This window comes from Pipra filicauda, unplaced genomic scaffold, assembly GCF_003945595.2.
Source record: "Pipra filicauda isolate LSUMZ 115617 unplaced genomic scaffold, ASM394559v2 scaffold364_size791107_pilon, whole genome shotgun sequence".
Taxonomy (NCBI): Eukaryota; Metazoa; Chordata; class Aves; order Passeriformes; family Pipridae; genus Pipra; species Pipra filicauda.
Window position 1 is genome coordinate 678,617 of NW_024104492.1, and position 24,406 is coordinate 703,022.

Sequence of the window (24,406 nt, forward strand, 5' to 3'; positions counted from 1 at the left end):
AAAGGCCCGTTCCTGGCTCGGGAACAGCCCCGCTCAGGGGCAGGAAAAGGCCCGTTCCCGGGGCAGGAAATGTTCCCCGGTCCCCGGAAGCCCATCCGGGGCGGTTCTGCCGCGCAGGCGCAGAGGCCGCGGCCGCCGCCGGCCGGGGCTGAGGTGCCGCTCCCGCTCCGGGCCCGCTCCCGCTCCGGCCCCGCTCCCGCTCCGGCCCCGCTCCCGCTCCGGCCCCGCTCCCGCTCCGGCCCCGCTCCCGCTCCGGGCCCGCTCCCGCTCCGGCCCCGCTCCCGCTCCGGGCCCGCTCGGCGCGGCCTCATGAGGCGGCGGGGCCGGGCCGGCCATGGGCGCCCTGGGCAGCCGCGTCCTGCGGCGGAGGGGGCCCGTCCCGCGGGGCGAGGCGGCGGCGGCCGCGGGCAGGGCCGGCAGGAACGGCAAGAGGAAGCGCGGCGGGGCCGCCGAGGGGCCCGGGGACAGCGACAGCGACGGCGACACCGAGCGGGACGAGCGGCTGCTACACCCCCGGGGCCGCAGGTCTGGGGGCCGCGGTGACCCCGGGCGGGACGGGGCAGCGGGGCCGGGGGGGCAGCTCGGGGGGCACCGCGGGCCCCCCTCGGGAAGGGTTATTGAGGTTTTCTGGTTTAGGTTTTGAATTTGTCGTGTCCAGAATTAGGTTTTTTGAGGGTTTGGGGGGGGGGGTTTGTTTGTTTGTTTGTTTTGCCGGAGCTGGGGGGGCTCCGGGCCCCGCTGCCCCCAGAGAAGGGGGCTGGTCCCCGCTGAGTCCGGGGATGACACTCCGTGAATGGTTTATCTCAGCTGTGCTGCCCCGGCTGCTCGCTGGAGCCCCACAAAGCACAACAGCTATGGAACTTCTTACTGTTTATACGTTCTAGCAGAAAGAGGAATTAGAGCTCATTGGCTACGAGTTACACGGTTTTCTTATTAATTAGTATTCCAGTAATCTGCTGGTTAATGATATTTTCTTTTCCAATACATCCACGTGATTTTCATTAAAAAAAAAAAGATATTTACATGTAGGGGTTCTGCAATTGAGTCAGTATAATTTAAACACTGTGCATCAAGACAGGCAGCTCTTTCGTGGTAAATTAAGTTGTGACTAATTATCCCAAGGCTGGCAGTGAGAGTTTTGGGGGTCAGGCCACTCTTTGGGGTCTGGGGTGCTCGGGGGATGTCCCAGCACCAGCAGTTTTCCCAGATTTTCCCGGTTTCCTCATTTTGACTCTTATTTCTCTGTTTCCCTTCAAATTTCCCCAAAATGTTCCCCCATTTTTGCCTCAAATTTCATCGATTTTCCAAATTTTCTCAGGTTTCTTTATATTTACTCTAATTTTTCCCAAATTTCCCAACATTTCCCTGAAATTTCACCAATTCCCCCAAATTCTCCAAATTCTCCCCCAAAGTTTACCAAAACTTCCACATTTTTATCCAGAATTCCTATGATTTCCCCCAAATGTACCCAATTTTATGAATTTCCCCAAGCTTCCCCATTTTCCCAAATGTGCCCCAAACTTCCCCCTCTTTGGCCCAATTTTCCCCATTTTTGCTCAAATTTTTCCATTTTCCCCTAAATTCCCCTGATTTTTCCTCAAATTGCCCCCTTCTCTCAGAATTTTCCCCAGGTGTTCGCATTTTCACCAAAATCTCCTCATTTCTGCTTCTAATTCCCCTAAATTTCATCACTTTTCCTAATTTGATGAAATTTGGAGAATATTTTGAGAATACCTTGGAATTCTGGGTAATTCTGGATTTCCAGGGGGATTTAGGGCCAATTTTATCTCCTTTTGGGGCCGATTTGGTTCAATTTCACACTATTTCAGCAAATTTTGGGCAAATAGTGGCACAGGCAGGGAGTGGGGAAGTGGTGCCAGCCTGGGGAGGACGTGGCAGGGAAAATCCTGGGCTTGAGACCCACTGCAGCTGCTGTAATGGGACAACTGGAAGGAGTGTCTCACTGTTTGTTTGGTTTGGGTTTTTTTACTAGGAAAAAACTGAAAAGCACATCGAAATACATTTATCAGACTCTGTTTTTGAATGGGGAGAACAGTGATGTCAAAATCTGTGCTCTGGGAGAGGAGTGGAACTTGCACAAGATTTATTTGTGTCAGGTAAGTGGCTCCTTTCTAAATCCCAGTAGGAACTGTGCTTTTAGTAAAATAATGTCTGGGAACTGTGAAGTGTGACTGGAGATTTATCCTTTTTTTTTTTCCCCTTTTATTTGGGACTTTCACTCTTTTTGTAGATGCAAACAGTTAACCAGCTCCTGTTAGCAGTGTTGGGAAGCAGAGCTGCATCTTTGTGTTTGAAAAGCTTCTCTCTCTTCCTGTGTAATTTTTTTTATTCTATTTAATTTATTTCATTCTTAGTCTCGGTGCATCCTCTGTGAAAACAGTCCTGAAATGTGTCTTTGATGTCCTGAGAACGTGTTCCTGTTTGCTGAACAGGTGGCTGAGTGGCTCTTGTGGTGTGAACATTCTGTCAGGGCACAGGAGGCACTTCCAGGCGGGATTTGTAGAGCCTGTGGTGCCCCAGTTCAGTGTTCCTGTCCCCTGGGCTCGGGGGCAGGGACCTGCAGGGACATTGGTGGTGCTGGCTCTCTGTGCTTGGTATTGGTTGGTAGGAGCCCTCAGGAAGGATTTCTTGCAGCTGCCTGAGGAAGGTTTGCACAGGAGCTCTAGGAAGGAGTAAATCTCAGTGAGGACCTGCCCAACCCCCCTCTGTGTGTACAGACCTTTCCTTTGGGGCTGGTTCAGGTGCAGTGCTCTGTGCTTGTGCCTCAGACCCCCTCTGTGTGTACAGACCTTTCCTTTGGGGCTGGTTCAGGTGCAGTGCTCTGTGCTTGTGCCTCAAACCCCCTCTGTGTGTACAGACCTTTCCTTTGGGGCTGGTTCAGGTGCAGTGCTCTGTGCTCGTGCTTGGGGAGCACAGAGGTTGGCTTTGCTGTGTCCTCTGTGTCACAGCTCCTGTGTCACAGGCTGTGGCAGGAGCAGAGCTGGCAGGCACAGCCCCCTCTGCCCCGTGGATGGGCACAGCACTGGTGTGGCTCAGGCTGCTGGTGCTGCTGGTGTGTTCTGTCACTGTGACTGTGGGTACTGTCTGTCAAGTTTGCTCCTGAAACCTTTGCCTGGGTTGGTGACTGAAGTTGAGTGTTAAATCCTCCTGTGGATGCAGCTGTATGGCAGGGTTTGAAAACTGTGACTTTGCTCTGCAGGGGCCTCACTGTAAGAGTGGTGTTTTTTGGGAGAGGAACCTCAGGGGAGTTCAGTGTTCTCATCAGGCAGGTCCTGTTTCAGGTCACACTCCAGCGTTGGAATTATGTTACTGTGGGTAAAATAGTTTTGGAGGTTAGAAATAACTGCATGGAAACGACTCTTTTAATGCCGTTGTGACTCTGAACTGCTGAGCAGCCTTTCTGAGCCTGTTTCAGCTCCCCTGGTCCCTCAGTCACTGCCTTGAGCCGAATAAAGGACAGTCAGGTGCTGCTCTGACTGTTCACAGCAGCTCTGAGAAATGGGGGATTTCTGTTCTCTGATGCTGTTACTAAAATTATAAATTCTTATGCAAATGGGGAGTGATCTCCATGGCAAAGCTGAGGCAGCCTCGTGAGGAGGGTGTGGTTAGTGAGGTCCTGGGTTTGAGAGGAGTGTGTTGTGTGCCATGGTTAGGGATGCACTAAGGGTACAGAAATACTGACCTCATCAAAATAAATCAAAACTGGGGCTTGTGTTATTTGCTGCCTTGGGCTGAAATGCTGAGTGAAGAGGTCAGGGAATGTGGTACAAATAGACTTTATTTTTTTGATCTCTCAGGTAAACTTCATTGATAGCATCTCATAATGGGCACATCTGCTGCTGGGAAGGAAAATCAGGAACCCTAGTAGAGCATTATCTTTCCCTTCATTTGGATGGAAACCTCTCAAATTCTAGTTTTATGTGCCTTACACTTAATAATAAAAGGTATATTGCTGTAAATGGTGTATGTGTCTGTGTCCTTGGTATGAGACTACAGCCTTGTACAGTAATTTGTATGTCTTGCATGCCTTTCTTTTATTTTTCCCCAGTCCCCAAACTGGCATTCCCTAATGTCTGCAGGATTTGTTGTCTGCTGGTAACATCAAGGACTTAGTTCTTGGACTAATTCTGCCCCCACTGGTGGTGTGGTTTGTAGGAAAAGAGCTTCTGTGGCTTTTCTGGCCTTTTAAAGCTCTTTTTTTCGGTCACACACATGTAGCCCAAATTTCCTGTAGGCGTTTTCAGTGTCAGAAACAGCAAATACAGTTGGCCCCTTTTGAATCTGTCAGAATGTTTAAGCTTGTGAAAGTTCCCTTAACACAGTTTGTTCTACATAAAGGTAAATATTAACCATGTTTTGTTCCATGTGCTGCTTTTGGCTATTTGGGATGAAATCTCTTAGTCGAGTTCTTTTTCTCTCCTCTTCCCTCCTACAGTCAGGCTACTTTTCCAGTATGTTCAGTGGCTCTTGGAAAGAATCCAGCATGAACGTCATAGAGTTGGAGATTCCTGACCAAAATATTGATGTAGAAGGTAAGTGGGAACCTCTTATTTTAACAAAGCCCTTGAGGGCAGGGGTTAAGTTAAACCTCATGATCCTCAGAGGTGGCACTTGTATTTCTCTGTTTTACAGCTCTCAGGGTGTGCTGCAGGGTTTGTTTAACTGGTGGAAGCTCAGTGCTGGGCTGGGCACTGCCACAGCTCGTGTGTTCTGTCGGGGGCTCTGGGCTGGTCAGCCCTGGCTGTTTGTCCAGAGCAGCCGAGATCACAGAGAAGGTGTGCAGGGAAGAGGTTTGGTTATAGTTCAGGACTCTTTTGATGCCCCGTGCTCACTGCTCTGTCTCTGTTTGGCTCCTGTTCCCTGTGCAGCCCTGCAGGTGGCCTTTGGCTCCCTGTACAGAGACGACGTGCTGATCAACCCCAGCCGCGTGGTGGCCCTGCTGGCAGCAGCCTGCATGCTGCAGCTGGTAAGTCAGGAGTGCCAGGATCTCTGTCTCTGCCTGAAGAGAGGCACAACAGTTCATAAAATCCTCGCCAGCATGTCCTGTTTCACCCAGAGAAATGAATCGGCTTTTCAGGCTTAGTGGGAAAAAACCTAAACACGACGCAGAGGGTTTGTTGGAAAGTGCTGTGGCTAAGATTCAGGTGTAAGATTAAGTGCTGCTTTGAGTCATATCTAAAAGTAGATTAAAATAGGTTTTGCGGCTCGTTTGCTCTACCCTGAAGGCATTCATCACGCTTCTCCTTCGTGGGAAATACTCTTCAGGCAAGTCTGTGTTTCTGGGGAGCAATGGTTGAAATGTTTTGGGCAGCGTAGCACAGGTCACTGCAGCCTGGGGGACTCTGGGGGTGGCTCAGGCAGGAAAATCCGCATGACCTGCACAGTGCCTGACATTTCCTGCTGGGAAATAAACACTCAGAATGCCTGTGGGTTTTTTGCCTCCCTGCAGGATGGCTTAATCCAGCAGTGTGGTGAAACAATGAAGGAAACCATCACCTCCCAGACCGTGTGTGGGTACTACAACTCCGCGGGGACGTACGGGCTGGACTCCGTGAAGAAAAAGTAAGAATTCCTGTCTCTGAGCTGCTTTGGACATGGCTAATGATCAGTGAGTTTACACACAGTACAATAATGCCCAGGTTAATTGTTTTATTAGAATAGAATCATAGAATCATGAAGGTTGGAAGGGACCTTTAAGATCATCCAGTCCAGCTGTCCAACCAGCACTGCCACTTTAACCCCTAAAACCTTATCACCCAGTGCCAGATCCATACACCTCTTAATTCCAGGGATGGTGACTCCACCACCTGCGTGGGCAGCACATTCCAGTGCCTGACCACCCAAACAGTGGAAAAATCTGATCTGAATCTCTTCTGTCTCAGCTTGAGGCCATTTCCTCGGGCCCTCTCACTGCAGGCACAGCAGAGAAGAGCAGTCCCCACCTCTCTACAACCTCCTGTCAGGGAGTTGTGAGCGATGAGGTTACCCCAAGTCTCCTCTTCCTGAGACTAAGCAAGCCCAGCTCCCTCAGCTGCTCCCCAGCAGATGTGTTTCCTGGGTCCCTCAGAGCCCTGGTGCCCATTGCTGCCCATGCTGCAGCACCTCAGTGTTCCTTTGGAAGTGGGGCCAGACCTGCAGGCAGCACTCAAGGTGTGACCTCCCCCCTGCTGGGCACAGGGGACAATCACTGCCCTGCTCCTGCTCCACCCTGTTCCTGATACAGGCCAGGATCCATTGGCCTTCTTGGCCACTTGGCCTCACTGTTGGCTCATACTGAGCTGGCTGTCAAGCAGCACCCCCAAGTCCCTTCCTGCTGAGCAGCTCTCGAGCCACTCCTCCCCCAGCCTGGAGCTGCAGGGGTTGCTGTGACCCAAGTGCAGGACACTTGGCCTTGTTGAACCTCGTGCCATTGTTGTCCTTGGCCCATTGATGGGGTCTGCCCAGGCCTGTCTGCAGAGCCCTCCTGCCCTCCAGCAGATCCACACTGCCACCCACCCTGATGTTGTCTGCAGGTGTCCTGAGAGCACAGGTGACCCCCTCATCCAGATCCATAAAGGTGGGAAACAGGACTGACCCCCAACCAGCCCTGGGGACGCTGCTGCTGATGGGCCCCATCTGGATTTATGTCCCTTCCCCACAGCTCTCTGGGCCTGGCCATCAGCCGGCTTGTTGCCCATCCAAGAGTCCACCCATCCCAGCCATGAGCAGCCGGTTTGTCCGGGAGATGCTGTGGGAGATGGTGTCAGACACTTCACTGAAGTCTGGACAGACACATCCACAGCCTTCCCCTCATCTGCTGGGCGGGTCACTTTGTCAGAGAAGGAGATCAGGTTGGTCAGGCAGGACCTGCCTTTCGTGAATCCACATTGGCTGGGCCAGGCTGTCCTTCCTGCCTGTGCCGTGTGATGGCACTCTGGATCCCATCCACAACCTTGCCTGGAACCAAGGTCAGGCTGACAGGCCTGGAATTCCCTGCATCGTTCTCCTGACCCTTCTCGTAGATGGGTGTTACATTTGCTGCTTTCCAGTCAGCTGGAACTTCTCCAGTTCACCAGGACTGCTGGTAGATGGTTGAGAGTGGTATGGCAAGTTCTTCTGCCAGTCCCCTCAATGCTCTGGGGTGCATGGACTGGTCACTGCCCATCTCCTCCTGGATTACAGGGCCTTCACTCAGCTCCCCATCCCTCACTTCCAGCTCTGGAGGCTGAATATCCTCAGGACAACTGATCTTGATATTAAAGACCAAGGCAAAGAAGACACTGAGTACCTCAGCCTATTCCTTGTCCCCTGTCACTGCATCACCCTCTGCACTGAACAAATGATGGAGACACTCCTTGACCTTCCTTTTGCAGTGTATTTGTAGAAACTTTTGTGTTGTCTTTAACTGTAGTGGCTAAATCAAGTTCTTGTTGGGCTTTGGCCCTCCTAATCCTTTGACAGCTGCCCAATTTTGGCTTTGCTCATCCTGTTGTTGAGGTTCTACTGTCATCAACTCCCTTAAAATCCGTGCAGATTGTGGCAGGTTGATTGGCCTGTGCTGTGACTGAGGGAATTACAGTAGTAGGGACAGTATGTTTGGTCTTGAGTGTGGTAGTGAAGTAACACATGATCACAGGCTGTTTCATCAAAAAATGGCTTTAATATGCAGAGTTCAAGCTGAACTTGAAATGAGGAGGGCTAATGCCACATTTGGGAGCAGAATGCTGAGAGCTCTCACCAGCTTCCTTGTGCTGGGACTCAGTGTGTTCTCAGAGCTCTGCGTGGCATTGACAGTCCTTGGAATTCTGCTTGTGCTGTGCCCTTGGAGAAACTCAATGCACCTTTAATAAGAGCTTCAGAAAATTTCCTGGCAAACTCCCAGTGTTTGAAAGAACTCTTTTTTATATTTTTATGCATTTCTGGCTTGGGTTAAGGCACCATTTCCCAGTCCTGTGGGGCAGCATCAGGCTTTGTGAGCCTGAGCACCTGTTGCAGGAGTGTTGACATAGAGGAAAAACAAGCAAAGGTCTTAATTCCTTGCTTTCCATACAGGTGCCTTGAGTGGCTCTTGAACAACCTGATGACCCACCAGAGCATTGGACTCTTCAAAGAACTCAGGTACTGGGGCTGCACTTCCCCCACAGGGATGAAGGACAATCCCTGCCCAAGTCTAGAGCTCACTGCAAATCGTTTTCTGGGCTGTTGCTGGTTGGTTGTTCCCTGTCTGCCCTTCTTCCTTTTCTCTCTTCTGTCTCACTGACCTGTTATGGTTGATTTTTTTCAGCATAAACCTTATGAAGCAGCTGATCAGTTCCTCCAACCTGTTTGTGCTGCAGGTGGAAATGGACGTGTACACTGCTCTCAAAAAGGTACTTCCCAAGGGGCTGCTGGGGCTTGAGGCAGTGGAACCTTTGTGGGATTGAGTGAAAGTATTTAACAGAGTATCAGAACCTCTATAGGAATGAATGCACTATGGAAATATCTCTTATTGATGCATGGATCACTTATTTAAAACCTTCTTCCACTGACTCACTAGAATTTATTTGTTTTTCCCAGTGGATGTTCCTCCAGCTCGTGCCTTCTTGGAATGGGTCTTTCAAGCAGGTGTTGGCTGAAGCTGATGCCTGGTTTGCCGAGCGCAGGAGAGGTAGGAGGAGCTGCCTGGCCTTGGTTTGGGGTTTGAATGCAAGTAATTTCTTAGTTTTAGTGGCAGTGGTGACTCACCTGCCCATAATATCGATCTCTGATCAACAAGTAAAAACTCAAATATAAATAGGGGCTGGCAAATATCGGGGAGAACAAGTTGTGATGCAGGTGCTCTGTGTTGCAGAGTTTGGGGGTGATGTTGCTTTCCTGGAATCAGCCCAGGGAAGTGCATTCCTGCCCGTGTTCTCCCACCTGAGGCTGCAGTACATCATCAGTGACCTGGCCTCAGCCAGGATCGTGGAGAGAGATGCCCTGCTGCCCTCAGGTGAGTGAGTGCTGGGCACAGCCTGAGGCCTCTCCTCAGCTCCTGGGGTGGGTTTGGGACACCTCACCCCCAGAAGGACATGGAGGGGCTGGAGGTGTGCAGGGAAGGGAAGGGAGCTGGGAAGGGGCTGGAGCAGCAGGAGCAGCTGAGGGAGCTGGGGGGGCTCAGCCTGGAGCAAAGGAGGCTCAGGGGGGACCTTCTGGCTCTGTAACCCCCTGACAGGAGGGGGGAGCTGGGGGGGGGGTCGGGCTCTGCTCCCAGGGAACAAGGGACAGGAGGAGAGGGAACGGCCTCCAGCTGTGCCAGGGGAGGGTCAGGCTGGATATTGGAGAAATTCCTTCATGGAAAGGGCTGCCCAGCCCTGGCACAGCTGCCCAGGGCAGTGGTGGAGTCCCCATCCCTGGGGGGTTTAAAAGCCATGTGGATGTGACACTTGGGGACATGGTCAGTGGTGGCTGTGGCGGTGCTGGGGAATGGTTGGACTCAGTGACCTCAGAGGGCTTTTCCAACCCAAACCATTCCATGATTCTACTGAGCTGATCCCATTCTGTGTGCCTTCCCCAGCCTGTCCTGCCCTGGGGTCACTGGGAAGGGCTCAGTGTGTTTTTTTGTCTTACTGCTCACGTGTTTCCTTCCAACATCTGTTTGTGGCTGGAGATTCAGCTGAAGATGAGTATGAAGATTATAGGCATAAAAGCATTCTGCTGATCAGTCAGATTATCACAGTACTCTGCAGTCAATACACTATCAAAGTTTAAATGATCTCACAGTCCCAGAGATGCAAAAAAGGTCTTTTGCTTTTGAGAGAGCAAAACTTCCTGAGACTCGACTGTTTTCTAGCCATTACTTTCTAAGAAGAGCTGAGTAGGTTTTGATAGGATTTGGAACAATACCTGAAAATGAAGACCAAAAACACAAGTTGCTCTGAACTCTTCTTCTCTCTTCCAGAACAAGTGATGTTTACTGACAGATTTAGGATAATTTGGGGCAGAGAGGATATTCAAATATATTGCTCTTGACGTTTTATTTGCACTTTGACTTGTATAAAATACATCCCCCTTCTAGGGCTGTGTGCTTTTTGAAGCCCAGAGAGGGAAATGCTCATGTTATTGGAGATTGCTGCTGTTACATCACAGTATCACTGGAAAATGAAAAGTCCCTTCTCATCTTGCTGCTGAAATCTGAGTGCCCAGATCTCTGTTCCCTGCTCAGCAGCTGTGTGAACCTGGCTGCTCTTGGATGAATAAGGCTGAAAATGGGTTATCAAGCTGGGCTCTCACTTGAAAATGTTTTCCCACTATCATTCCTCTCTCTTATCATGCCCCTCCTTCTTCTTCCCTTTTCTTTTTTTCTCCCTTCTCTCAGCCAGGTCAGTTGTGCTCCTTGTAAGTGTTTGGAACTCTCGTGCTCCCCCTTTGAATTTGGCTCCTGGTGTCCTTGTTCACATTTCCCTCTGGTCAGAGTTCCCTTGTCAGAGCTGAATCCTTGCAATGATTTTTGCATCTTAACTCTGCCAGTTTTCTCCTGGCTGTCTCATACAGAGTTTGACATGGGTTTAAAAAAATATAGCTCTCCATTCATGTGTGTCTGTGATGTCTGTGTGTGGGTGTAATAACCACATGCCAATTAAAACTGAATTTATTGAGCTGTTCATCACTTTTATTTGTAATTTCTTGACAGTGTGTTCTTGTCACCTCTCCATACTTGAGATATGAAGTAGATAAGTCCACTCCTGCAGCATTGGGGGTCACAGTGGAGCCCTGCCTTATGTAGATGTTTAACCTGTCTTTGAATTATGCTGCTATAAAGTTAATTTTTTTTCATCTCATGTTGGCTTTTCCCTTCATGCTGCTGTAGATGTCATCATGATGCTGTGATGCTGAGTTGGGATGTTTCCTTTGAAGCCTGGTGGAATTGTTAGATCCTCCTGAGAGGCTTTCCTTGCCATTGAGCTGGTGTAGGGTCACTTCAGTTTGCCTTTCCTGTGCTGCCATGTCCTGTCTCTGCCAGCAACAATGACTTAATCACTCTTTGTGGCTGAATGTCTGACCAACCCTGAGCTCCTCTCTCTGCCCCTTTGAAATGTTGGAAAGATGTTCTCAGAAGCTGGATTAGGGCTCTCTGTGCCTGTGGGGAGGGAGCAGGGCCTTTCCTCCCCAGAAATCTGCCCATCTCTTGAGTGAAAATGAAGTTACTGCTCAAAGGGACTGGCTTTCCCTCCTTCCAGTTCTGCTTTAAATTAGTGCCTTAATAGCTGGAGAAGAGACTGTTTTCTGCACTGGGTCTTATGAAGTAGAAGAGGAAGGAACTCTGTTGTCCTGTGCTCAAAATGCCCCTCTCAGGGTGTTGTTTGAGCATCAGGGGGAGGCAGCACTTCCACACAGGTGGGAGTGGTCTGCTCTGGTGTGCCCAGAGCACACTTGCTTGACCTCCAGCAAGTGATAACATTTTGTTATGCATAAAAATCCCCAAAGAACAGCTCTGATCTTTGATATGTGATATTTTACATGATCAAGTGATGTATAAAGTAAATAGAATCCATCTTACTTCAGAGTGATATTGGTAAAGGTTATAGGCACAGTGCAAAAGTCACTATAAAGAATAACTTTGGGTTAATGACCCTTTAGATCCTTAATTTAATGATGATAGAGGAGAACAACGCACTGTTATGAAGTGCCTTTGTCAGCATGTGAATAAAATGTTGCAAATCAGCAATTTGCAGGAGCTGCACTTGATTGCCTCTCTTACCGTTTCTGTGGTTCTCACTGCCCAGCTCTGGGCTGGGCTGGGCTGGGCAGCCTTCCCTTGCTGTTCTTCAGGGAGCAAATGTTGTGTCAGTTCTCAAACCCAGAAGCCTTTTCCTGTGTGTGTCAGAGGAAGGATTCTGGCAGGACTGACTGCAGCTCTGAGGCTGATTTGCTGGTGCTGGTGGAAGCAGCAGGAGGAGTTGTGTCCCGGCTGCCAGGGTGTGCAGAGCAGTGCTGGTGCAGTGCCCTGCCGTGGCTGGGTGGCACTGTGGCACAGGGGAAGGAGGAGCAACTCCTGTGCCAGGAGGATCCCAGAGCTTTGGACTCACCAGCCCTTGTAATCTCTTCATTCCAGTGTGCAGCCAAAAACTGTGTTCAATCAAAACTGTTGCTCTTCCTTTGCAAGGAGGTTTAGATAAATCCTGGGGCTCGCTTTGGGACAGACTGCCAGCATCCAGCATTTGAGGGGATGCTTCATAGCTAGAGTCTGCAGAAGGGGGACTTTGCTGGGGACCTTGTGTTCTGGTGGAAGCCTTTTAGATAATTCTGGATGAAATTCCTCTCGAGGTAAAGAAGGAAATCACACTGAGTAGTTGAAAGTAATGCTGTGATTATTTATTTATTCACTTTTATACCCTCTGTGTGTGTAGGGCCTGCAGGAGAAAACTGAAATTCTGTGTTAGGAGTTCACAAGACTGTTCTTTGGGCAGGAAAGGTGCAAGAGGCAGAAGTACATAATGTGTCTGTGTGAGCACAGTGTTCATTGTTCTGTTTTACTTGGTGACTTCTGAACATTTCCTAAGCTGTGCTTTCCTTCTTAATGTCTAGAAATTAACAGATGAACTGCAGTTGAAATATGAGGTATGAATACATACACATAAACAAATAGAGAAGATGCTCTCCCTCCTGATTTGCTTTTATTCCTTCCCTTCTGACACATCCATTCTATGACCCTTCCCTGCGCAATTGTCCTTAATTCATTTGTACACTTTGTTGTACTTCGATGAATTCCCAGTTTGCTCCTGTCACAGTCTGAATTCTCACTCTAGAGTCAGTAGGACAAGGGCTGGTTTTAATTTTTCCTTCTGGGAGCTGTAAGTTGATCTCAGCCATGTGATCTCACCCCTCCTCCCTTCTGTCCCCTCCATCAGCTCCTGCTTTGGTTGTAGTCCCAGTGGTTCTTCTTCCTCTCACCCAGCCCATTCCCCCAGTGCTGGTTCTCATCCATGACCTTGCCCCTGTTCATTATCTCAACTGAGAACTTCTTGCACCCTGTGCTCTTGGTGCCTGGGATCCCCTCTGTGTAACTGCCTGACAAACTGTTTGGGTTTGTTCTGTTTTATCTCTCGTTGCAACATTAAATTAACAGAACTGATAAAATCTTTGTGTGTTCTCCAAGGAAGACATGAGTTGTGTTTATTCCTAGCAGGGCACAATTTCTATTTGTTTTACTATATCTGTGCTAAGTCACTGTTTCCTTTATCCTTGATTCTGTTTTCTTCTTGTGTAACTTGTGTAAAATTCCACTGGGGATTCAGAAAGCAGCATCTTCTCCCAAGGGGTTGTTAACAAGCTCCTTGGCTGAACAGAGCTTTGTGTGCTGAGAAAACGTGTTGAGTTGCATCACTTTTTGAAGTGGTGAATGTTTGAGGAGATGAGCATAGCGTGGAGTTCCTGCCTGTTGGTTGTGGATGTTTCTCTGTATCCCTTCTCCTGTGGTTGAGGCTGGAGCTGGAGAACACAGGGAGCTATCAGGGGGTTGGTTGCTTAGACCATCCAGCTAACAAGTGTAACTTCATTATTTTAATGTCATTTTATTCCTCTATTTCAAATGTTTATGACCATCCCCACTCCCAGCAGCAAAGACAACAAGCTTATTTATTTTTTTTTCAATTTTAGAATGGCTGTCCTCTGTTTACAAACAGCAGTGGTTTGCCATGCTCAGAGCAGAACAAGACAATGATATTGGGTAGGTATATTACAGACTTTCTTTTCTTTCTTTCCTAAATTAGAAACCTTCCTCATATAAATTCTGACATGATTAATTTGGGAGTTTACATTAAGGGGGGGAGGAAGCATATTTCAGTGGCTTTTGGGGGAGTAAGGATACTTTAGTGGTTTTAAACTGTTGCTCTCTGTGGGGCTGCCTGTTCCCTTGGGATCCTATCCTTTAACCAGCAGAACTCTAGAAAACTGGTAGAGTGGAACCAGAGGGCAATGCTGGGTGGGGGACACACATTCTGTATTTTCTGTTATGTTGGTTAATGCTTCTCACCAACACTTAGCTTTGCAATGAGTGTCGAGGCTGCGAAAGGGTCATTTCTGTCCTGGGCTGGGTGGGCAGGAGGCTGGGGGGCAGTGGAACTGTGTTGGTGCAAGAGGCAATCCATCCTTTTTTGTTTGTGCAGGGATAACTTCACAGTAACCTTTGTTCCTGCCCCTCCCATCCTGGCCCCCCAGGCAGTGAGCAAGGGCCCAGCACCCAGCAGGGCCCAGCATCCTGTCACCTGTTCCCCCATTCCCCTCTCCTTTCACAGCCTTTCCCCCTCAGGGTTGTGTTTGACATCTCTCCTCTGCCAGCTCTCCAGCTTTCCTCAGGCAGGGCATCCTTCTCCACTGCTGAGACCCCATTCTCTCCATAATCCTGCAGTTTTATATCCCATCTTTTCTCCTTCCTAGACCACATGCTGCACAGTGTTGGCATTGCCTTGGCAGTGAGGAAATGCAGCTGAGCTGGGGAGGTTTGGGTTGGATCTCAGGAAAAGGTTCTTCCCCCAGAGGGTGGTTGGGCACTGACCAGGCTCCCCAGGGTTTGGTCACAGCCCCAAGGCTGCCAGAGCTCCAGGAGGGTTTGGACAACACTCTCAGGGACAGGGTGGGATTGTTGGGGTGTCTGTGCAAGGCCAGGAGCTGGACTCGATGATCCTAGTGGGTCTCTTCCAGCTCAACGTATTCCATGATTCTCTGACTGTGGAATTCCCTGCCAGCTCCCATGTGTAGGGGGTGTTTCCATGCCCTCCCCAGGGCTGGGCTGGGCTGGGCTGTCCTGTGTGTAAGCCCTGAGTGGTGTCTGGGATGCTGAGCCTGTGCCTGGCAGTGGGTTGTGTGTGATTAGTGTGTGTTACACGTGTGTGTGTTCCCCCAGCTGTTCCCCTGCCTCCTGCTTGCTCTTTGCCATGAGCCAAGTCCCCTGAGCTCTTTTCAAACACCAGAACTGTTGCAAAATGCAGCTGGGGGAGTTGTCCCTGTCTTTCTCTTCTCTCCTGGTTCCTAAAGTGCTTTGTGGAGAATAAATGCCAGGTCAGGCAGCTGCAAAATGTCTGTAACCTTCCAAAAACCAGCAAACCCAGTGGTTTATTTCTCCCAAAGCTGTGTCAGCCCAGCGTGTGGAGATGGACAGGTTGGGTTGTGACAGGAGAGTTCACTGACTGATCACAGGCTGGAAGGTGTGAGAACCACTGACCTGATCTGAACCAGGGGCCATGTGGGTTGGGGCAGTGTTCAGTTCAATCATCATCATGGCCGGGCTTCGCAAACGAAGATTTGGGAAGGGCTCTCCCCACGTTTGTTCCAAGCACACTGGTGGCTAAAGAGGCCAATACAAGATAGACATGTCCGATTGCAAAAGGCACAGCAGAAAGACTCCTCAGGTGGAATATTCAGCAAGACACGATTCTTTCTGCCTTGTCTTTTCTCCTCAGGGGTGACCCTGCTGCGTTCTCAAAGGCATCAGCAGCGTTAGAGATGGGGTGTCTCCAGACCCCCCGACTGGAGGCCAGAGCAGACCAGTTCTGATGATCAATATGGCCAAGGCTGAGATGTTGTTTCAGGCAGTCCTTGTATCTCCTCTTTGGGGCTCCTCTCTTGCAGCAGCCGGTGGCAAGTTCCCCATAAAGCAGGATCTTAGGGAGGGGGTGGTTGGTCCTTCATCCTGGAGACGTGCCCTGCCCAGCCCAGCTGTGTTCTCAGCAACATGGCCTCAATGCTTGTGCCTGCTGCCTGTTCTAGAACAGATGGATTGGTCACATCATCTGACCAGGGGATGTTTAGGATTGTTCGGAGGCAGCGTTGATGGAAGCGTTCCAGGAGTCGCAGGTGGTGGCGGTGGATGACCCATGATTTGGACCCATATAAAAGAGTAGACAGCACAATGGCTCTGTAAACACTGATCTTTGTACTTTTCTTCAAGTGTTTATTACACCATACTCTTTTATGGAGTTTTCCAAAAGCACTATAAGCCTTTGCTAACCTGTTATCTATCTCCCCATCAATCTCACCATCCGAGGAGATGAGGCTACCCAGGTAATTAAACTGCTGGACTGATTTGAGCTCTGATTTGCCAATGGTGATGTGGGGATGATGGAAGATTTCCTGAGGTGCAGGTTGATGGAGAACTTCTGTCTTCTCTAAGCTGACTTCCAGCCCAAAGAGCTCAGCAGCCTCAGCAAGGCAGGATGTTAAACGCTGCAGAGCTGCTTCTGTGTGGGCAACAAGGGCGGCGTCATCAGCATAAAGCAGCTCCTGGACAAGATGGTTTAAGGTCTTGGTGTGGGCCTTCAGCTGCCTTAGGATGAAGAGGCTTCCATCAGAACGGTATCGAATGTAGATCCCATCCTGATCCTCGAGGTCTGCCATGGCCCTTTGGAGCATCCTGCTGAAAAAGACTGTGAATAGGGTTGGAGCAAGAACACTTTGTATTAGAAGAAAGGAATTAAATCAGATTGCTCAAATTACCGTGGTATTACTCTGTTCTCCATTGCTGGCAAAATCCTGGCAAGAATACTCTTGAACAGACTAATACCCACTATAGCAGAAGGAATTCTCCCTGAAAGTCAGTGTGGTTTCAGAGCCAACAGGAGCACCACAGACATGGTGTTTGTCCTCAGACAACTGCAAGAGAAGTGTAGGGAACAGAACAAGGGTCTCTATGTAACCTTTGTCGACCTCACCAAGGCTTTTGATACTGTGAGCAGAAGAGGTCTGTGGCAGATTTTGGAACGTTTAGGTTGTCCCCCTAAATTCCTTAAAATGATCATCGCACTCCATGAGGATCAGCACGGCCAAGTCAGATATGGCAATGCACTTTCTGAGCCCTTTCTAATAAAGAATGGTGTGAAACAAGGCTGTGTTCTTGCTCCAACCCTTTTCACAGTCTTTTTCAGCAGTGCTCAGTTACAGATCTCCCATCTTCCCTAAAGGTGAAAGTCTTCCCTGTTCTCTTGCTGTACTTCCACGGCAGTAGCAATTCAGGATTATTCAGGTGGAGGGTTTGGCTGGATCATTACTGACCAACCAACAGCCAGTGGAACTGTTCTTAAATACATACAGTTCTGTTCTGAAACAGCTTGTGCTTTAGCCCCAACACCCTGTGGTGTGGCTCCATAGCTCAGTTATGTGTTACATAGGAAATATTTCCCTAATTGCTTCCTTTTGATGTTATCATGTAATAGTGTAAAAAATCCCCCAAACTGTGATCTGAAGAATAGTCAAGATCTTTAAGAAGTGGTTCTCTTCAGCAGCAGTGCTCTGGGAAACAGTAGAGGTGAAATACAGAGTTGTGACTCTCATATTCAACTCCTAAAGATTAATCTTGGGTGCCATAGCTTGTTTCTGATGTGGTGTTTTCTTGGGAAGACTTTTGCACTGCTGCTGTGACTGCATCTGGGAGCAGACAAATGTACCCTCCTGGCTCGTGGGGAACCACAGTTCCTGGGGAAGTGAGCATTAAGTCACCAAAATTCTGACACCAGGTATTTGCTGATTTGGGTGTGTTTTGGTAGTTCACTGCAGTGCAGTGGGAGCATTAGAATTGTCAGCCAGAGGATATGTGAGCTGCTGGTAAAGTGAGTTCCCACAGCCTGCAGTGGGGATGATGGGGATCATCCAGCTTGGGAAAGAGCAGCTTTCATGTTCAGCTGCAGCTGAGGGTTTCAGTGGCTCTTGGAAGGAGTAGAGTGTTTTTCTTGTCTAGTTTTCCCTTTTGCAGTCTGGGATTTTTTAAGATGTTTTTAAAGACAGTGGAACCCAGAAATGTCAGCACAGGCAATGAACCTCGTGCACAGCACACAGTCTCTGAGGAGATCCGTGGGGTTTGGGGGCCTGGGAGCTCTCCTGTGCTGCCACCCTGCATCAGAGGCCTGGGACTGGCAACTTGTGCCTTAGAAGGGAACCCGTGCAACTGTTCCTTTGTGTTAACACAGATGTCTTGGCCGTTTGTCCAACCTGTAGCTGGAAGAAAAGAATTAAGGTTTTATAAGCCCATCCTTTACCCAGCTCTGCCACTCCTCCTCCCACACCTGCTGCCTGTGTTGATATCCCGGCACATTTTTTCCCTCAGAGACAAGGAAACAGCCTTGGGAATCGGAACAAGATGTGACTCTGACTCCCCTGAGCTGAACTAGGGCTCTATTTCCACCCCCCCCGGAGCAGAGTGTCACTGCACCTGCTCATCCCAACACTGCCAGCATGGAAATGGCACTGCTTGGACACGTGGCATGTGTTTGCTCTTGGTAACTTCAGGGAGGGGGAGAAGAAAGTATTTCTCTTCTACTTGACAAGTTTGCATTTAAAAGGACTAAACATTTTATTTGCTCTTCAGGATTGGTGAATGTTTTAATGTAACACTGGAGTTTGTGGCTTGGAACTGGAGTTGCTCAAGGTCTACTTGTACTAAAGTGGATCATTTTTAATTAAACATGTGTTCTGTGGCAGAAGCCAGACAGATCTTTCGAGTGCAGGGCTGGATAGTTTCTACTCTAACAGTCTCTTTGGCAGTGTTTGAGGAGGAAATAGGATAACTCGACTGTTCACTGTGTGGCAGCTGATGGAAGTGGTTAAAGCTGAAGTTTTGCATCATCTGAGGCTGCTCCAGGGGTGGGGAGGGGGATGCCATGTCTGTCTGAGCATTATGGACTAATGTTTGTGAAATTTGTCACTATTTAAACAGAAATAAATCCTTTATCACCACTGCTGCATTTAGGTCAGCCACAGAACCAGTTCAGCTGGAAGATGTGGAAAAGCACACGGGAGGTTCTTGGGTGAATTTGGTTACTGTGATGAGTTTATGTGCTTAACCTGTTCATAAAACACTTCATCTCCCAGGGTTGGTTTTTGCAGAAATGGAGAGAAAAGACCCAGGCTCTGTTCATAAAAGCTTTAGCTGCCAGTTCCTGGGGGGTGTGAGCAGTAGAAGAGAACAGATGCTGCATTTCTTGTGGCTTGTGGAGCTTGGAGGATGTTGTTGGATCTTGCAGGTGTGTAGTTTGACCTGTGGGGGGTTGATGTCTCTGGGGTTTATACAGCTTGGCCTGGTGTCACTTCAAGACTGTCTGGCAGTGGAGGTTGGTTGGCTGATGAAGTCACTGTGTGTGAAGTGAGTACCACACCACTGGAAAGCTGGGGCTGCTCTCCCTCCTGTGGCTCTGCAGGGCTGCTGGACGTGTGGAAGCACCAGAGGAGACTTGGGTGGACGGAGCTGCTGTTGGTGTGGGATGGCAGAACAGAGAGGCTCTGGCACGTCAGGAGCACTGAGGGAAGAGGGTTTTCTAGGCAAGTTGTGTAACCAGCCCCTTGAGAAACCTCTCAGTGTCTCGTGGCTGCTGCTTCACTGCACTGCTGCTCTGCAGGGCCCTGCAGCTGTGCCCCAGCACCACTTTCTGCTTGGGCCTGGGAGATGGGACTGATGTGTTTAAAAAGGACTTGGGTCTTTATGAGGCTTGGAGATAACAGCTATAGCTTTGTTATCTGGAAAAGTTCTGTTATAAAAGTCCTGCCTAACTGAGGTCTCACAACCTGGTTTGTGTGGCAGTTTTATAGAGTAGTTGGATGTTTATGGGACAATTCAGGATGGAAGGGACCCTGAGAGCTCACCTGGTCACACCTCTGCTAGAGAAGTGTTGACTGTGGGTCCTTTCCAACTCAGGGTATTCCGTGATCGTGTGGTCAGACCAGTTTACTCCAGTCTGTTCATCTTTCCCACGTTAAGGTATCATACAAAGCTGTTGAAGTGTCCTTAAAGATGTTCTTTTATTTTTTTCAGGCCCCAAGAAATAAATAAAGAGGAACTGGAAGGGAACAGCATGAGGTGTGGTCGCAAACTCGCCAAGGACGGTGATGTAAGTGGGGCAAAGGCTGAGGTGTGTCAGGCATTCCCAAAACACTCAGGCCCCCACTGTCAAACTGCATCCAAAAGATGTCATGGAGAGAGAAATCATTTTGTTCTCCCCAGAAGGATGGAAACACGTGCTGTCTCTGCAAGGAGTGAGGGGTTGGTGTTTCATGGTGTTCTTGTGCTGCAACTGAGACAGTGTTTGGGAAAACTATTTTCATGTGAGACTGTCGTCTGAGACTTGAAACATACAGGCAGTAAATAGAGCTCTGATCATTTTCCTTTTAGCTGGAAAAGGAACTTCTCTAGATAAAATGTGTAATAATCACAGCCAGAACCTCTGTGTTCCACGTACACATCTGTGTCTTTAGGTAATAGATCTTGTGAAAAAACAGGAAACATGAATTTTCCCCTCTGAAGTCACTTAACCTCGGGAAGTTGTGCTCCAAGGAGTGCTTTGGGCATGGCTGGGGCCTGCAGTGAGTGCTGCTCACAGAGCAGCCCCTTCCCAGTGCAGAGTGTTTTATCAGCACTTGTGCCGTGTATTTTTGTCTGTCAGGGAGGCAGCTGACACTCAGCTGCTCTCACAGTCCTCTGGCTGCCAGCCAGTTCCCTACCAAGTATCTTGTGTTTCAGGCAGATGTTGGCAGGGCCCCTTGAATCCCCCCATCTCTGCAGCCTGGGGTCACATTCCCAGGGTGGGCTGTTGGAGCAGTGGCTGTCACTGTTCTGGTGACACTCACCATCCATTGTTGGGGCAGTGGCTGTCACCGTTCCTGTGACACTCACCATCCATTGTTGGGGCAGTGGCTGTCACTGTTCTGGTGACACTCACCATCCATTGTTGGGGCAGTGGCTGTCACTGTTCTGGTGACACTCACCATCCATTGTTGGGGCAGTGGCTGTCACCGTTCCTGTGACACTCACCATCCATTGTTGGGGCAGTGGCTGTCACCGTTCCTGTGACACTCACCATCCATTGTTGGGGCAGTGGCTGTCACCATTCCCATGACACTCACCATCCATTGTTGGAGCAGTGGCTGTCACTGTTCCTGTGACACTCACCATCCATTGTTGGGGCAGTGGCTGTCACCGTTCCTGTGACACTCACCATCCCTGTCACAGCCACTGCTCAGGCTGGTTCCTTTGGCTCTCCCTCCTGTCCTGCAGTACTGCTGGCGCTGGACTGGCTTCAACTTCGGCTTTGACCTGCTGGTCACCTACACCAACCGCTACATCATCTTCAAGCGCAACACGCTGAACCAGCCGTGCAGCGGCTCCGTCAGCCTGCAGCCCCGGCGCAGCATCGCCTTCAGGTACGGTGAGCCCTGCCCGGCCGGGCTCACTGCAGCTCACTGCTTACCTTCAGACGTGGGCTGTCCCCTCTGAGGAGCTCCCCGTGCTGGGAACACGGGGTGTTCTGGAGCCAGGTCCCTGCCCTTGTCCCCCAGGTTACGTCTGGCCTCCTTCGACAGCAGCGGGAAGATGGTTTGCAGCAGGACCACGGGCTATCAGATCCTCACCCTCGAGAAGGACCAGGTGTGTCTCTGGGTTTTTGAGCTGTCGAACTTGAATTGTGGAGTCCAAGGCATGAAAAAAATGCAGAGAAACCACCAGTGCCCTTGAAGGGGAGTTGCTGTTCTTGTTGTTGCTTGTGTGGAATCTCAAGTGTCCCTGTCAGAGGTAGTGGGTGATTAAGGCTAATTTGTGAAATGGAACTAGAGTGGGGTAGTGTGGGCTTCACTAGTGTTGATAATATGAAATGAGTTCCCCTATGAGTGAAATGAGTGCCCATGGTGCTGCTGTGTGCTGCCAGTGCCCTGGTCTGGACCTGCTGCTCTCCCAACCTTCCAGCACTGCTGACATCACCCCTCTGGGTGATCTGTCCAGCAGGATCCTTACTTAGAGGCAAATTTGGAGTTCATTCAAAGACTCCTTTGTAAGCTGAGGAGTTAAAAGAATGTCTACATGTTGTTTCAAGGGTTGGATTTATTACTGCATTAAATAAATCAGTACAAGCCCCAGAGAGGAGCAGAGCTTCCTTAGAGCACGTGCCCTTTCCCACCCATTGCTGACAGCAGAATTTACTGAAGCAAGTGCAAGACTTGTAAATCAAGTTTCTGAGATCCCAGCCAGCAGTGATATGGAGGTAGTGAGAACACACAAAACCTTTCCCTGGCAGTGCCATCCTCACTGTAGGGTAAAGTTTCAATTTTGCTACCCCAAAACCAGTTCCCGAAGTGAAACCCAAAAATTCCTACCCACAAACTGAAGTTTACTTTAAAATACAGACTGTTGGGTGTTGCCTGGTTGGTGAAATCTCACGAAACTGAAAACTGCCCTTTTCTCCCCAGAGTGCTGGAGGGTAAATTTGCTTTCCTGTGGTTGTTCCCTGTGCTGCAGAGGCCTGGGAGCTCTGGGGCTGTGGGCAGCCTGAGAGTGTCTCATCAGTGCCAATGCTATAAACCATCTGCTGGAGGTGAAGGGGAATTGCTGTCTTGGGTTTATTTTTATATTCTGACTTTAATCCACAGTCATTAACTACAGAGTGAGTGTTGTCCCTGTGCTCTTGGTCCCCCTGCCCCACGTCCCATGTGCTTGCAGGAGCAGATTGTGATGAATTTGGACAGCAGGCTCCTGACCTTCCCCCTCTACATCTGCTGCAACTTCCTGTACACGACCCCGGAGAAGAGGGCGGACGGCGAGGCCCTGCTGGAGAATTTGGAAGCCTGAGGCCCCTCAGGCCCCTGGCAACCCCTCTGGAGGCCCCTGGCAGCCCCTCTGCCCCCCTGGAGCTGCTTCCCCACCCCAGTGCCACCCCGAGCTGGGACAGCCAGGCCTCAGACCCAAAAACATCCCCGGCCTCGGGGTGTCCTCTGCAGCTCTGGAGACAAGAGCAGCAACCAGACAGGCCAGGCCCAGGCATCCTTCTGGTTCTAACCTTAGCTCTGCTCTGCAGCTTCGGGCAGCAGCTGGTCCATGTTTGGGAAGTGTGACTCTTGGGTTCTTCTGGGTGAAAACTGAGCCAAATGGGACATGGGGAGTTTGTGTGGATCAACTTGGGAACTTCACTGTTGGATTCTGAGCACATGCTGTAGGATGTGTGGGTTTGGGTTGTTTTATTTGTTGTTTTGGGGTTTTTTTAATAACTGATCTGTAAATACCAGATCCATATTCTGCTTATTTTTCTGGTCCTTTTCTGTTAGGGCCAAATAATCTGTGTAAATGTGGCCTCTCGACTTTGGTTATTTAACTGCACAGCCTTTCCCACCTGCTTGGTTTTGAGCCTTTTTGGCAGCTCACAAGCAGACATTTCATTCTTAGTCTTGTTTCAACATTGCAACCAATTTTTCTCTCTTTTTTAGCACATTAATTTGCTTATAAGGATGTTCTTAAGTGAATTTTTTTTTTCCATGTACTGCAAATACTCCTCACCATCATTTGAGTCCCAGCAGCAGCAACTCTCAGCTGGGGTTCTGACTCTACTTACACAAACCAAATACCAGTTCTTAAACATTTTCTGTGGCTTGTTTTAGCTGTTACCTTGGGAATACATCCCGTGTTAGCTCAGGAACTTGTGACCTTTGAGTGCCTTTTATGTGGAACACCAACTTCACACCAGTTCACAAGGTCACAGGATCCAAAGGCAGAGCTGGGAACAAGGGATTCCTCTCCAGTGGGTTTGATGAGTCGTGTCATGGCACACTCTCTTTGGTCTTTGTTGGGTTTTATGTTTGTCTCTTGCAATTTTGAATTCTTACAGCAGGATTTTTGGATTTCAACTGGGAATTTTTGCCTCTTTAGCCTATTTTTTTAATGTCAGAAAAATATAAAACCATTTGTACTATATAACAAGGATAAAAATGTGTTGGGCAAGATGGAAAAACATGACAACTTGTCAATAAATGATTTCAAGTGGAATACTGCCCTTGTCTGTCCTTTCCTGCTGGGAATAGCTTTCTGTGTTGGATTCAGCCTGTGGATTCAGCACCTCTGTGTGATCTCGTGTCACATGGCTTTGGCAGCAGGGCAGAAGCATTTTAAGGTGTTCAACTGCTACAGCATCAAATTTATTGTATTTAGACCCTTAATTCTGGCTTTAACTGGACGTACCAACTCTTTGAAGCCATCCTGGACTCAGTGGACTCAGCAGGGGCTGCTGGTTAATGGCAGAGGGGAACAGGGACATCACCCCCAGGTTGTTTTCAGCACCAGGGCTGCAGTCTGAGCTGTGGGGGTGGGTTGAACTCTGCAGGGCTCTGCACCCCCATTCAGGGCCTGATCCTGCTCTGCCCTCACCCCCTTGGATCCCAGGATTCCCCTGGATCCCAGGGCCCCCCTGCCCTGCTCACCCTGGGCAGGAGTCCTGTGCTGGACACCCACCACCCTCCAGTGTGATGAGGGCATGAGACTGGATTAGGAAACTCCTCTTGGAATCCTTTTCCAGACAGGAAGAACCCCCTCCCTTATCCCTGAGTGTCCTGTGCCCTCCCTTGCCCTCCTGGCTGTGGGGGGACTGTCAGTGCAAGGAAACAACCCCCTTCCCAGCTTCCTCCCTCTTCCCAGGGACCAGGATCGGGG

At 49.5% G+C, this 24,406-nt stretch overlaps 1 protein-coding gene across 1 annotated transcript; it reads left to right on the forward strand.

Moving 5' to 3' along the window:
- Positions 1-334: 334 nt before the first annotated feature.
- GMCL1 (germ cell-less 1, spermatogenesis associated) lies at positions 335-23,746 on the forward strand. The gene is made up of 14 exons (XM_027734719.2): positions 335-525; positions 1,994-2,117; positions 4,457-4,553; positions 4,890-4,987; positions 5,471-5,583; positions 8,053-8,118; positions 8,285-8,369; positions 8,557-8,647; positions 8,831-8,971; positions 13,618-13,687; positions 19,757-19,832; positions 20,996-21,141; positions 21,277-21,364; positions 22,430-23,746. The coding sequence occupies exons 1-14, from the start codon at positions 335-337 to the stop codon at positions 22,556-22,558; spliced, it is 1,515 nt and encodes a 504-aa protein (XP_027590520.1). The 3' UTR covers positions 22,559-23,746.
- Positions 23,747-24,406: the final 660 nt, after the last annotated feature.